The sequence below is a fragment of the Carcharhinus amblyrhynchos genome, chromosome 26, assembly GCF_965287045.1.
Source record: "Carcharhinus amblyrhynchos chromosome 26, sCarAmb.v2.hapA, whole genome shotgun sequence".
In the NCBI taxonomy this organism is placed as follows: Eukaryota; Metazoa; Chordata; class Chondrichthyes; order Carcharhiniformes; family Carcharhinidae; genus Carcharhinus; species Carcharhinus amblyrhynchos.
Genome location: NC_137349.1, coordinates 40,869,829 through 40,883,757, shown reverse-complemented (window position 1 = coordinate 40,883,757; position 13,929 = coordinate 40,869,829). Strand labels below are relative to the sequence as shown.

Below are 13,929 nucleotides of genomic sequence, written 5' to 3'. Positions count from 1 at the left end.
AAATTAAACTCCATCCGCCATTCGTCAGCCCACTGGCCCAATTGATCAAGATCCCATTGCAATTGGAGATAACTTTCCTCACTGTCCACTGTGCCACCAATCTTGGTGTCATCTACAAAGTTACTAATCGTGTCCTCTATATTCTCATCCAAATCATTAATATAAATAATAGTGGGTCCAGCTCTGATCCCTGAGGCACACTGCTGGTCACAGGCTTCCAGTTTGAAAAAGTTCTCTATAACCACCCTCTGACATCTGTCAAGAAGCCAATTTGTATCCATTTAGATACGTAACCCTGGATCCTGTGAGATTTAACTTTATGCAACAACCTACCATGCGGTACCTTATCAAAAGGCCTTGCTAAAGTCCATGTAGGTAACATTGACTCACTGCCCTCATCTACCTTCTTGGTTACCCCTTCAAAAAACTCAATTAAATATGTGAGACATGATTTTCCACTCATAAAGCCATGCTGGCTGTTCCTAATCAGTCCTTGCATCTCCAAATGCCTGTATGTCCTGTCTCTCAAAATACCTTACACCAATTTGCCCATCACAGATATGAGGCTCACTGGCCTATAGTTCCCAGGCTTTTCCATGCAGCTCGTTTTAAACAAAGGCACAACATTTGCTACTCTTCAATTTTCAAGCACTTCACCTGTGAATATCGATGATTCAAATATCTCGGCTAGGGGACCCACAATTTCCTCCCTAGCTTCCCATAATGTCCTGGGATATACTTCATCAGGTCCTGGAGATTTATCTATCTTGATGTGCTTTAAGACTTCCAGCACCTCTTTCTCTGTAACATGTACACTCCTCAAGACATCACTGTTTATTTTCCCAAGTTCCCTAACATCCGTGCTTTTCTCAACGGTAAATACTGATGAGAAATATTCATTTAGGATCTCACCCACTTCTTGTGGATCTGCACATAGATGATCTTGTTGATCTTTAAGAGGCCCTACTCTGTCCTTTGTTACTCTTTTGCCCTTTATGTATTTGTAGAAGCTCTTTGGCAGATCAGGCAAAGGAGAATCCAAACAATTTTGTGTCCCCTTTTTGCCCTCCTGATTTCTCTCTCAACTCTACTCCTACATCCGCTATACTCTTCAAGGGATTCACTTGATCCCAGCTGCCTATGCATGTCATGTGCCTCATTTTTCTTCTTGACCAGAGCCTTGATAACCTGAGACATCCAGGGTTCCCGACTTCTGCTAGCCTTGCCCTTCACTCTAAGAGGAATGTGTTTACCCTGAACCCTGGTTAACACACTTTTGAAAGCATGCCACTTAGCAGACGTCCCTTTGCCTTCCCACAGACTCCCCAATTAACTTTTGAAAGTTCCTGCCTGATACCATCAAAATTGGCCTTGCCCCAATTTAGAATTTTAACTTTTGGGACAGACCTATCATTCTCCATAGCTATCTTAAAACTAATAGAATTATGATCACTGGTCCCAAAGTAATCCCTGACTAATACTTCTGTCACCTGCCCTTCCTTATTTCCCAAGAGGAGGTTAAGTTTTGCCCCCTCTCTAGTCGGGCCATCCATATACTGAATGAGAAATTCCTCCTGAATACACTCAACAAATTTCTCTCCATCCAACCCTCTAATACTATGGTTGTTCCGGTCAATGTTGGGAAAATTAAAATCTCCGACTGTTACCAACCTATTTTTCTTGGAGCTATCTGTAATCTCCTTACATATTTGCTTCTCAATTTCCCACTGACTATTTGGGGGTCTATAGTACAACCCTATCAAAGTGACTTCCCCCTTCTTATTTCTCAGTTCTACCCATGTAAGCTCAGTGGCGAACCCTCGGATGTATCCTCTCAGTACGGCCGTGATGCTTTCTCTAATCAAAAGTGCAACTTCAGCTCCTCTCTTACCTCCTGTAGTATCTGTACTCTGGAACAGTAAGCTGCCAGTCCTGTCCCTCCCTTAGCTATGTTTCAGAGTATTAAAGTAGATATAATAGATCTATATAAATCCTTTATAAGGTCAAAGTTGAAATACTATGTACTATTTAGCTCAATGGTATAGAAAGTCTATTGAACCTTCACAGAGGTCATGGCATCAATTCACTGGGAACTACCTCAGAATCATAGAATCCCTATAGTGCAGAAAGAGGCCATTTAGCCCATCGAGCCTGCACTGACAACAATCCCACCCTATCCCTATAACCCACATATTTATCCTGCTAATTCCCCCCCCAAAACTAGAGTCAATTTAGCGTGGCAATCAACCTAACCCACACATCTTTGGACTGTGGGAAGAAATCAAGCACCCAGACATGGGGAGAATGTGCAAACTCCACACAGACAGAAATCCAAGCTGGGAATTGAACTCAGGCCCCTGGGGCTGTGAGGCAGCAGTGCTAACTACTGTGCTACTGTGCCACCCAGACCTTGCATGGGGAAATATAGCTATAGAGAAAGATGTGAAAAGCTGGGGTTAATTTGTTAATAATGGAGATTATCGGACCATATTATGTAAAGGAATGGGATAACCTGGAAAGAAAACTGTTCGCAGTAGTTGTGAGCATGTGAAGGAATGGAAAATATTTAGATGTCAAGAATACTAGGATACAAAGCAGGAAAAGGATTTTATACACAGGGTTGTAAGGCTGCAAAATGCTGAGCCAGAGTTAGAGATTAAAGCAGAGACCATGGCAACATTGAAGTAAGGATTAGAAAGGTGGTTGAAGAAAAGGGGAGTAAGATGATCTGAGAACAAATGAGGCTTATAAGATTAAGGCTACTGCTCATATGCAGGATAAACATCATTATGTTACTAGACTTATTGTATATAATTCCATGATTCTTGATACTGTAGCCTGAGCCCTCCTGAAATGAACCGAGTTAAGTGAGAAAGGACAGGTTGGAGCTGATGATGTCTGTGTTAAAGTTGAGGAATGAGTATAAGCCAAATGCAGTAGTCATGCTTGAGCAGAACCTGTTCCCTCATCCCCTCTCCCAACAAATAGTTGTAGGAGTCATTGACTAGTGTGGAAATAGGTCATGCATCTTTCCCACCAGCTGTGAGGAAGAAGGCTGGGTATCCAAAAAAAGGGGAGAATGGTTTCAGGAAATTTGATCCTTTCCTCCCCAACCCTCCAGGAACAAATATCTGGGGTGGAAATGGGTGGGGAGAGAGTGGGGGGGAAAAATTATTCCATCACTGTATACCATCACTGTAAAAAGTCTGACAACACCAGGTTTTAGTCCAAACGATTTATTTGATAATAGACTCACAAGCTTTCGAGGTTTCCCTCTTCGTCAGGTGAATGGAGAGTTCTGGCCTCAGACATCCTCAGACCATCACTGTGCCATAGAGTGGGAATGGAGTGGTAACAACATGGCCTGAGTGCAATAAGGAATGATTGCTAATGTTTTGATGCAGAGCGGGTAAAGGTGCTGCTTTTTAGATCTTTCCTTTCAGTCTCCTATGACCGAATATTCAAAATGTAGAGACGCTGGCGTTGGACTGGGGTAAACACAGTAAGAAGTCTAACCTGACAAAGGGACACCATTTCCAAAAGCTTGTAGGATTACTATCAAATAAACTGGTTGGACTCTAACCTAGTGTTGTGAGACTTCTTACTGTGAATATTCAAAAGCATTGATTGGGTGAACAGGTAGGTAATTGATTGGCGAATTTTAAGATTTCATCCTTCTAAATAGGAGTTGTAATTCAAATCAATGCTAGTGAGATATTAGCATTAAATGTAGAACTTGTACTAAACTTGAACCCCATTTAACGAGATAAAATATAAAGACCGCTGGGCAGATGATGTGTTGCAGCTGTGGGCAACGGTAAGATGTAGGAACACAAAGATATAAGTTGAGACAATAAAAGTTAATTGATGTAGGTAAAGACAAGTTGAGTGGGTCAGAGAGTTTAATGATAATAGTGCATCAGAGACTAAGATCCATGCAGGGGATAGTAACTAAAGAAATTGAAATCATTTTATCTGAATGTTCACAATTAGATAGATGAACAGAGATGGAGGGCTTAGATCTAATCAACATTGCAGAGATATGGTTTCAACTTGACCAAGGTTTGGAAATAAATATTCCAGTATACACAACATTTCAAAGACAGAATGGAAAGGGAAGACAGGTGGTCCTGTTAATGAGGGATAATAACAGGGCAGTAGTGATGCTACATTTGGAGTGCTGTGTACAGTTCTGATCTCATTTAAGAAATGATGTAAATGCATCAGAAGTAGTTCAGAGACAGTTTACTGGGCTGGGTGGATTGTCTTATGAGAAAGGTTGGGAGAGGTTAGGTTTGCATCCTGTAGAGTTTAGAAGAATAAGAGGCAACTTGATTGATACCTTGAAGGTTCTGAGGGTTGTTGATGATGAATATGGACAGGATATTTTCTCTTGTTGGAGAATCTAGAACTAGTGTTTTGCTGTTTAAAAATAAGGGGTGACTCATTTAAAATGGAGATAAAAAAAATGTTTTCTCTCAGGGTCGTGAGTTCCTCAAAAAACAGTGGAATCAGAATCTTCGAATATTTTTAAGACAACTAGATAGATTCTTGATTAAGAAGGGGTGAAAGGCTATTGAGGGTATGTAGAGATATGGGGTTGAGGTTACAATCAGATCAGCCATGATCTTATTGAATGGCAGAATAGGTTAGAGGGATTGAATGGCCTACTCTTGCTCTGAATTCATACGTTCATGTAAGGATCTTGACTCAGAAAATCAGGAAATTGAATCAGTACAGGTGGAGATTAGGAGTAGCAAGGGTCAGAAAACACTGGTGGGGTTAGATTATAGGCTCTCTACCAGCAATTTATACAGTTGGACAGAACACTAAACAATAAATTATTGGAACTTGTAACCAGGGCAATGTAATAATTGTGCAGGACTTTACCTTCATATGGACTGGACCAATCAAATTGGTAAAAGTAGTATGAAAGTTGAATTTGTAGATTGTTTTTGTATTAGTTTTCTAGAGAAATATATTGTGGAACAGACGTGGGATTAAACTACTTTTGCGCATTGAGGCAGGGTTAATTAGTAAAGTCATAGTGCAAGATTTACTGGAAAATATTCATCATAATACAATTGAATTGCACATTAAGTTTGAAAATGACATGCTCCAATTCGAAGTAGGAATCTTAAACTTAAACAAAGTGAGTTACATAATGGACGTAGGTTTAAGATGCGTGGGGAAAAGTTGAGAGGAGATGTGCAAAGCAAGTTTTTTAGATCACAGATGGTGGTGAATGTCTGGAATGCGCTGCCCGGGGAGGTGTTGGGAGCAGGTACGATAGCGGCATTTAAGGGGCAACTAGTTAGACACGTGAATCTGATGGGAATGGAAAGATATGTAAGCGCACTTCTTTAAGTGCGTACAGTTTTAGTTTAGGCAAGCGTCATGATTGGCGCAGGCTTGGAGGGCCGAAGGGTCTGTTCCTGTGCTGTACTGTTCTTATGAGGAATTGGTTGGCTATGATTGATTTAGACTAAAATATGTGGTGCTAAATGATCACTGGGACACATTTAAAGAAACAATTCAACAGTTTCAATAAAAATACATTGGAAAATAAGGTCCATCCATTCATGGCTCACTCTGGAGGTTAAGTATAGTATTAGATTAAAAGAGGCTTATAATGATGCAAAGAGTGAAAGTGAATCTGAGGATTGGAAGCGTTTTAGAAACCAGCAAATAATCGCTAAAGACTTGATAAGAGAAAAAATGGAATACGCAGCAGGAATAAAAAAAATTAAAAAGATTGCAAGAACTTTTGCAAGTATATAAAAGGGAGAGTAGCTATTGGTTCCTTAGAACCTGAGAGAGGAAAGATCATCATGGGAAACGAGGAAATAGCAGACAATGAATGGGAATTTTGTGCTAGTCTGCATTAACATACTCAAAATAGAAGGTAGCCTAGGGACTAATAAAATGGAGGAAATTGAGATAATTAGTATTAGCAGAGATTAAGGCTGCCAATTCCTAGGACCTGATGGCCTATGTCTCAGAATTCTAAAAAAGGAGAGCTGTAGAGAAATGGATTTGCTGGCTATGATTTTCCAAAATTCCTTAGATTCTGAAATGATCCAAGCAGAAAGGAATACCAACAGTAAAACAGAACAACAATTTATACTGCATGAGAAGAGAGTGCTGACTGGTTGGCAAGTGAATTCTGTAGAGCTACTACCAGGGAGAATATAGCAGAGAACTTTGACAACCAAGCTTTTGTTCGAATTCGAATCGGGAGAAAAATGTTCTACCTATTACACATATGAGGAATGTGGTAAATGAATTTCAGTGCCAGTGTGATGCCAGTTATGTGGGGCATATGTCCCAATGACTAGCAGAACATCAAACAGCATTAAATGGAAAATGCTGGAAAAGCTCAACTGAATTGGCACCATCTGTGGGGAGAGAAACACAGTTAACATTTTGACTCCATTGACCTTTCTACAGACTCTGCTGTATATTTCCAGCATTTTTGTTTTTATTATACGCTTTATACATTGTACCTGTAATCCAATGACATTAAGTTTGATTGTCAGACAGGCATTAACACTGTAGAGTGGAGAGAGGCACCCCTTCACTTTATTACAGGGCTCATGGCAGGGTCATAGACCAGCAAGCAACAAAGTCAGTAATAAGACAGCCACAATCCTTTGAGATTCTGGGGGCGATTCTCCCATCGCACTGCACTGCTATTTTAGCACAGCTGGCTGGGAGACACGAGCGGAGGCCGTTTCGTGGGCTCCAAGCTATGTGAGGACTGGGTCACTGCAGAGGGGTTTAGTGTAGCTGCCCACTTGCGGGAAGCCGGTGGCTGACCCAGCTGGAGTGAAAGGGGTGGCATTCAAGGCACCCCAGAGGATTGGGTGCCAGGGGGTAGGGTGCCTCTAGGTATTGCCACCTTGGCAGTGCCAGACTGGGCTCCATGGCACTGCTTAAGGGGTATCTTGGCACTGCCCACCAGGCATTGGGCCATGCCAAGGTGGGGGACCTCTGGGGGCACTCAGTGGAGGGGTCCAGCTGCCACTCTGCAATCAGTATTGGTGGGGGAGGGGAGAGGTCAGTGATCAGGGATGGCCATCGGGGTGGGAGGAGGAGGATGGGGCAGCCTGCTTGATGGGGGTGTCGGAGACACAGGAGGGTTGGCATTGCAGGGCGGTGGGGGAAGAGACATCGAGGCTGAGCCCAGGCATGTTTCAGGGGCCAGTGATTGGGCCAATAGTGCAGGGTTGGCCAGCGATCAAGCTGTCCTTCGATCTGGAGGCCGGCGGACAGGGGTCGCTGTGCATGCGCCAACCTCAGTGCTGACAGATCGGCACGTGCGCGGTGGCTCACTTGGCACTATGCTGTCAGTTTCTCCAGTGGGAGTAGGCTCTGCTTCCAGCTTTTTGCTAGTGCACTTTGCAGTGCTCGGTGTGGAAGATTCATTTTGAGACTCCCGCTGAAAAAAAAAACAGCAGATTTACTGCAGTTTTTATGCAAATTTGACACTTAGAACATTTTGGGAGAATCGCCCCATCTGTTTTGTTACCTAGCTTGATGTATATTCCAAAAGATAGTCTTCCATTATCGTCAGCTCCTAACACAACGTTTTTATTCATTTTTCACAGCTGTTGCAACTGTGGGAGAAGAATGGTTATTTCGATGAGTCCATTATTCAGCAGTTGCAAAGCCCAGCTCTTGGACTTGGACAATACCAGGTTAGTAACTTGTGTCCTGTACTCACCTCTTGCTAGAGAAATGATAACGAGTGGTACGGTACGGTATCACAGTGGCTAGCACTGCTGCTTCACAGCTCCAGGGTCCTGGGTTCGATTCCCAGCCTCGGGTCACTGTCTGTGTGGAGTTTGCACATTCTCCTTGTGTCTGCATGGGTTTCCTCCGGGTAGTCCGGTTTCCTCCCACAGTCCAAAGATGTGTGGGTTAGGTTGATTGGCCATGCTGAGAAATTGCACCTTAGTGTCCAGGGATGTGTAGGTTAGAGGGATTAGTGGGTATAATATGTAGGGGTATGAGGCTGGGCCTGGGTGGGATTGTGGTTGGTGCAGACTCGATGGGCCGAAGGGCCTCTTTCTGCACTGTTCTAAGGTAACCACGAATGCAGACAGCTCAGTGAGTAGGTTTAACATAGTTGATATCCTTACATTAAAGAAGATTCAGGCTAATGGATCACCACATTTCATTAAATCCCAAGTCCGTTTAGGCAAAAAGTCTCAGGCTCGTTTCCAATAGATTTATGGCAGTGATTATTAATATATATTAAACATTGCAAAACATAGCACTGCAGACCAGGTGGTGCAGTAAGCATATGTGTTAGGAATGGGTTAACAGGTCTTCCAATTAGTGCTAATATGATGTCAATTATTCAGTAAAGTCCTGAAATATAAAGAGATTACAGGTGGCACTGGGTGTTGATGGAGAATTGTATGTGGAGTTGGATCAAAGAAATAAAGGTAGTTTACGAAGAAACAGAACTTTTGTCTCCTTTACTAAATGGTAATCTAGAAGCTAAAACAATATGCACTATTGTTTCATATCTGTGACCTGTGCTACAAGTCAGTATTGATCAATAAGATGAAAACAGATTTGAATAATTTTGTGGATATTGGTCCGTGGAATTGAACCAGCCCAAATTTGGCACTAATTATCAGTCTAAGGTACAGAGTTTGCAATGTGAGGAATTGAAAATTAAATGGTGAAGCAGTGGATGGCACTGGTCTAAGGGCAAGGCATCTTTCTTAGGCTGTGACAACTTAAATCTGCATTTAACCTTGCTGGACTTGGTTTGGGAATATGTGATGTTGTAATTGGATGATGAGTATTGGACCCATTTTCTAATACAACACTGTTAGTAACTTAAACGTCTAGGATTTAGGACTGTGGCATCAAGTAAACGGACTTCATGGCCAAATATTTCAAAATTTCTAGACAGAAGGAAAATGTTTCGCATTGTGTTGCTTCTTTCATGACCTCATAACATTCCAAAGCTGTTTTTGGCTAATGAAGTATTGGTCGTTGTTGTAACAGAGGCAAATGCAGCAGCAGCAAACAGTTTGTGTACAATCTCCCAGCAAATGAGATAATTGACCAGATCACCTGTTACTTCAGATCCTGGAAATCCAAAATAGTAACAAAGTGCTGGAAAAACTCAGCAGTTCTGGCACCCTGAAAGACATGCTGGTTAGGTGCATTGAGCCGAATAGGCACCAGACTGTGGCAACTAGGGAAATTTCACAGTAACTTTATTGCAGCGTTAATGTAAGCCTTACTTGTGACTGATAAATAAACTTTTAAAAAAGTGTCTGCGGAGAAGGAAACGGTTAACATTTCAATCCCCTTCAGAATTCTGGCTGTTAAACTTAATAACCAAGCCTACACTTCATTTTACCAGCATTTTCACTTTTACATGTTCCTGAATTTAATTAGTTTTTTTTGCTTTCTACAGGCCTCTCTCATCACAGAATTTGCAGCTGTGGTTCAGCCCATTCAAATGGCATTCCAGCAACAGATCCAGACCCTGAAGGCTCAGCACCAAGAGTTTGTGGACAGTCTCACCAAGCATCAACACCAGCCACCCCAGCCACCACCGCAGCCTCAGCCCCAACCCCAGCCACAACCTCAACCGTTACGGGAACCCGAGGCTCCACCACCACACATCCCAATTCCTCAGAGCCAGGATCTGCCTGCTCTCTCACCAACAGAGACACCAGGTGAAGTAATAGTAGAAATGCAGCAGTGTTGAGGCTTGAATGAACGAGAGAACTTTATGCAAAGAAAACCTCATTCTTTTATCTCCTTGTATCTTCTAAGTAAAACTTTATACCCATTCAAAGAATCGAGCATTAGGCTGCTGACTTTTAATGCTGATAAGATTTTTCAAAATGAGAGCGGCCCAAGATGAGTCCTTCTCAGTGAACAAAACCTCTGTGCTCTGAATTGCGATATGGAGCTGCCATTGAGTCTCTCGCCTGGAATAAGAAAATAATTGAAACAAGTTGCATTCTCTATAAACGGTTAATGTGAAGGCAAGATGTTGTGTTTCCTTTGTTTGATAGTGAAAGTTTAGAAAACAAACTCAGCCGATTGGAGAGCTCACATTTGAGTTTCTAAACCCATAGTGTTTACCCATAAAGTTACACTTCCATCATAGTCTTTAATTATTAAACTTAAAAGGTTCATGTGCTCCATGTTGAAGTCCTATAGAGCAAGGTCGCTGTGCCTGTAATCACAGTTATCCTTTCATGGCAATAGGTTGTCCTGCAAGACTACTAATAATGAGAGTGACTTATAGCCTGTGGACAATGTGGCTGCCACAACTTGAGTTGAATAGCTAGAATCTTAGCAGTAGCTCTTGTGTTTATTATTTTGTAACATGGAGCTCAGTCTGAGCTTGGCAATTTTTGAGTTTGTATTTGCAGATGCTGTTGAGAGGAATCCACTTTTTAAATCTACTGACTGTGTTACAGATGAGGCCAAGCCACCACATCCCCTTCCTGAAAATGTGTCAGGTGGAGGGCAGGAGCCCAGTCCAGCTGGACAACGAGGGCCTGGGCAGCATGAGCATTCCTCTTCTAAGCCGCCATGGTTTGAACGCCCTGCTATGCCACTCTGGGGCCAGCAGCAACAGGTACTGGTTCAGGTTTGGGGAATATTTTCAGCACTGAACAAGGCGGGTGTGTGTGTGTGTGTGTGTGGAGCCGATAAATCAACACAGGAGTCACAAGTGACTTTCCTTACAAGAAACAAGCAGGAGCCTGGAATGAGGGAGATGCAATTTAATTTCTGTTTAGGAAGGACTTAATAAAATAGTATTAAATGTTTACTGCAGAGATAAATAAAGCACACTTACTCTTCAGAATCCACTGGATCCAGAATATTTAAGGGATTATATTGGACACATGTTGGATATCATTCTTTTAATTATACGGACGAGACATTGTCAGTTATGTAGATTTGCTATGCATATTTTACTTTCATAAGCAAGAGATGTACAGTTTTAAATATATATGTCCAACACATATATTTTCTCCCTTATCTTGTTCTTACTTCACTGAATTCTTCCTGACCTTCCTCCCAGCTTGTGGTCCCTGAATCCATTGAAGTGATTGGGAGGCCAAAACATCATGGATCCAACCTGCTTTCACTTTAACTTGCTGTGTCTTTAAATATCACCAAGGAAACTATACATGATACTACCTTGCTGAGGCAGTGCTCTAAAAAGAGAGAGACGCAAATGACATGCTGTTAGTATACAGTGTGAGCTGCCTTACATCTCCTGTGCCATTCAACTGATGAAATGCTGGTTTTGAGAATACTTAGTTATTGATGAGTTCTGACAGTTCCACAGATTCTGCATATGTGAAATCGGAGAAATTTTATGAAGCACACTTTCTAGTTAGTTAAATTACATGTCCTATCTGTGTGTACAGAGCAGTTGGGATTTCTTATTTTAAAATCATCAATTGTGAAGTGATCTTGCCAATAATTTAGATATACTTCCTGCAACAAGTGCCTCTGTTTCTATAAATGACGACGTAAGAAGTCTCAACACCAGGTTAGAGTCCAACCAGTTTATTTGAAGGTTCAGAACCTTTCTCACACCTGACAAAGGAACATCTTTTCCGAAAGCTTGTAAGATTACTATCAAATAAACTGGTTGGACTCTAACCTGGTGTTGTGAGACTTCTTACTGTGTTTATCCCAGTCCAACGCCGGCATCTCCACATCATGACTACCTATAAGTGACACCAGCCAATCTATTGTCCTTTGTCATTGTTCTGCATTTTCTTTAGTGAAGACACTTTTTGAGAGTCTGCTTGCATTCTTCAGCATTGCTTGATTATGTAAAAGTGACTAGTGTCTTGTATTTTAATGACAGTCGCAGTAACCTAATTACATAAGTGGAGTCTTAGTGAGGACAGGGCCAGACGTAACAGTGACATTTCTCCCTCTCTTAGTGACAGATAGATAAACCCATTGCCATGGCCGAGGCTCCTTCCAATCTAATGATAAAGTTCTAAAGGTTGTCAGTCACCCATGGAATCAAATCCCAGCAAAAAAAGAGAAGAAAATTGGATAGAAATGGGGAAGAATCAAGTCTGGAAGTGAAAAGTTAAACTTTGTTAACAGCTGTATTTGTTTACACTGTCTCAGTAAATCATAACCAGTTGCTAAAGTAATTGAATCTTGTTAGCTGCTTCAGTTTCTGGTTTCAAGGATGGGCCAGATTAGGTAACAGTATTGCTTCACAGTTTGGAATTTTTCAACAGTTATTTATGCTGATCCTGTGCTGCCAGAGGCAGGCTAAATATAAATGTGATGGCTAATGCACTGGTGTCCAAAGAACCCGAAAGAGTTCCGCAAGCAATAGTTTTCTTTTGTATATTGCAATGTTTTATAAGCATGATGTATGTATAAGCAGGTTTCAACAGATAGCACTGCTCTGCAGAAGGCATGTTCAGTTAATTGCCCTTTACTTTTGACATGCTAGAAAGGAACCATAGAATAGTTACTGTGCAAAAAGAGGTCATTCAGTCCATCATGTCTGATGGGGGAAAAAAAACTAGCCACTCATTTTAATCCTATTTTCCAGCACCTGGTCCAGATCCTTGCTGGTTACAGTACTTGCAGATGCAGATCCAAGTGCCTTTTAAATGACTTGAGCATTTCAGCCTCAACCACTAATTTAGGCAGTGAATTCCAGATGCCCAACACCCTCTGAGTCAAAAAGTTTTTCCTTATGGCCCCTCTAATTCTTTTACCAGACCGCCTTAAAGTGGACCCCCTGGTAACTGACCCTCAGCCAGAGGCAATAGGTTTTTCTGGTCTACTCTGTCCATGCTCCTCGTAATTTTGTATGCCCCAATTAGATCACCCTAATCCATCCCTTTTCATAGCTGAAATTTTCAACCTCGGACAACATTCTTTTAAAACTTCTCCTGCACTCTCTCCAGAGCAATTATGTCCTTCCTGTAATGTGACCAGAATTGTACACACAATTCCAACTGTGGCCTAACCATCATTTCATATAGTCCATCGTTACACTCCTGCTTTTGTATTCAATACCTCTCCCAGTAAAGAAAAGCATTCCATATGCTTTCTTAACCAACTTGTCCATCTGTCCTACCACCTTCAAGGAGTTGTGGACATGCACTCCAAGGCCTCTCATTTCCTCAGCCCTTCTCCATATCTTCCCATTTATTGAGTATTCCCATGTTTTGTTTGCCTTCCCCAAATGCATTTTTCACTTTTCCAGATTGAATTGCATCTGTCACTTCCCTGCCCACTCAACCAAACCATCGATATCATTCTGGAGTGGACAGCTACCTTAGAACATAGAACCGTAGAACATTACAGCACAGTACAGGCCCTTTGGCCTTCAGTGTTGTGCTGAGCTATGCCCAATCCCAAGATGAAGCTATCCCACTCCCTATAATTCTGGTGTGCACTATGTGCCTATCCAGTAACCACTTGAAAGTTCCTGAAGTGTCTGACTCCACTATCACAGCAGGCAGTCCATTCCACAGCCCAACCGCTCTGAGTGAAGAATCTACCTTGGACATCCCCTCCTATATCTCTCACCATGAACCTTATAGTTATGCCCCTTAGTAACAGCTACATCCACCCGAGGAAATAGTCTCTGCACGTCCACTCTATCAATCCCTCTCATCATCTTACAAACCTCTATTAAGATACCTCTCATCCTCCTTTGCTCTAAAGAGAAAAGCCCCAGCTCCCTCAACCTTTCCTCATTAGACCTACCCTCCGAACCAGGCAGCATCCTGATCTTCTTCACTAACAACTATGCTACCAATTTTTATGTCATCTGCAAAATTCCCAATTGTGCCCCACACATTTTAAGTCTAAATCATTAATATATACAGCAAAAAACAGCATGGGACTTCTTACTGTGCCTCCCCAGTCCAACGT

General features: G+C 41.9%; 1 protein-coding gene across 1 annotated transcript in view; it reads left to right on the top strand.

Annotated features, from left to right (window-relative positions):
• The window catches only part of cherp (calcium homeostasis endoplasmic reticulum protein), a 77,407-nt gene that overhangs the window by 25,021 nt on the left and 38,457 nt on the right, over positions 1-13,929 (top strand). The window contains exons 7-9 of the mRNA XM_080213228.1: positions 7,611-7,700; positions 9,446-9,710; positions 10,467-10,627. Coding sequence (XP_080069354.1) covers positions 7,611-7,700; positions 9,446-9,710; positions 10,467-10,627 — 516 coding nt within the window. The remainder of the gene's footprint in view (positions 1-7,610; positions 7,701-9,445; positions 9,711-10,466; positions 10,628-13,929) is intronic.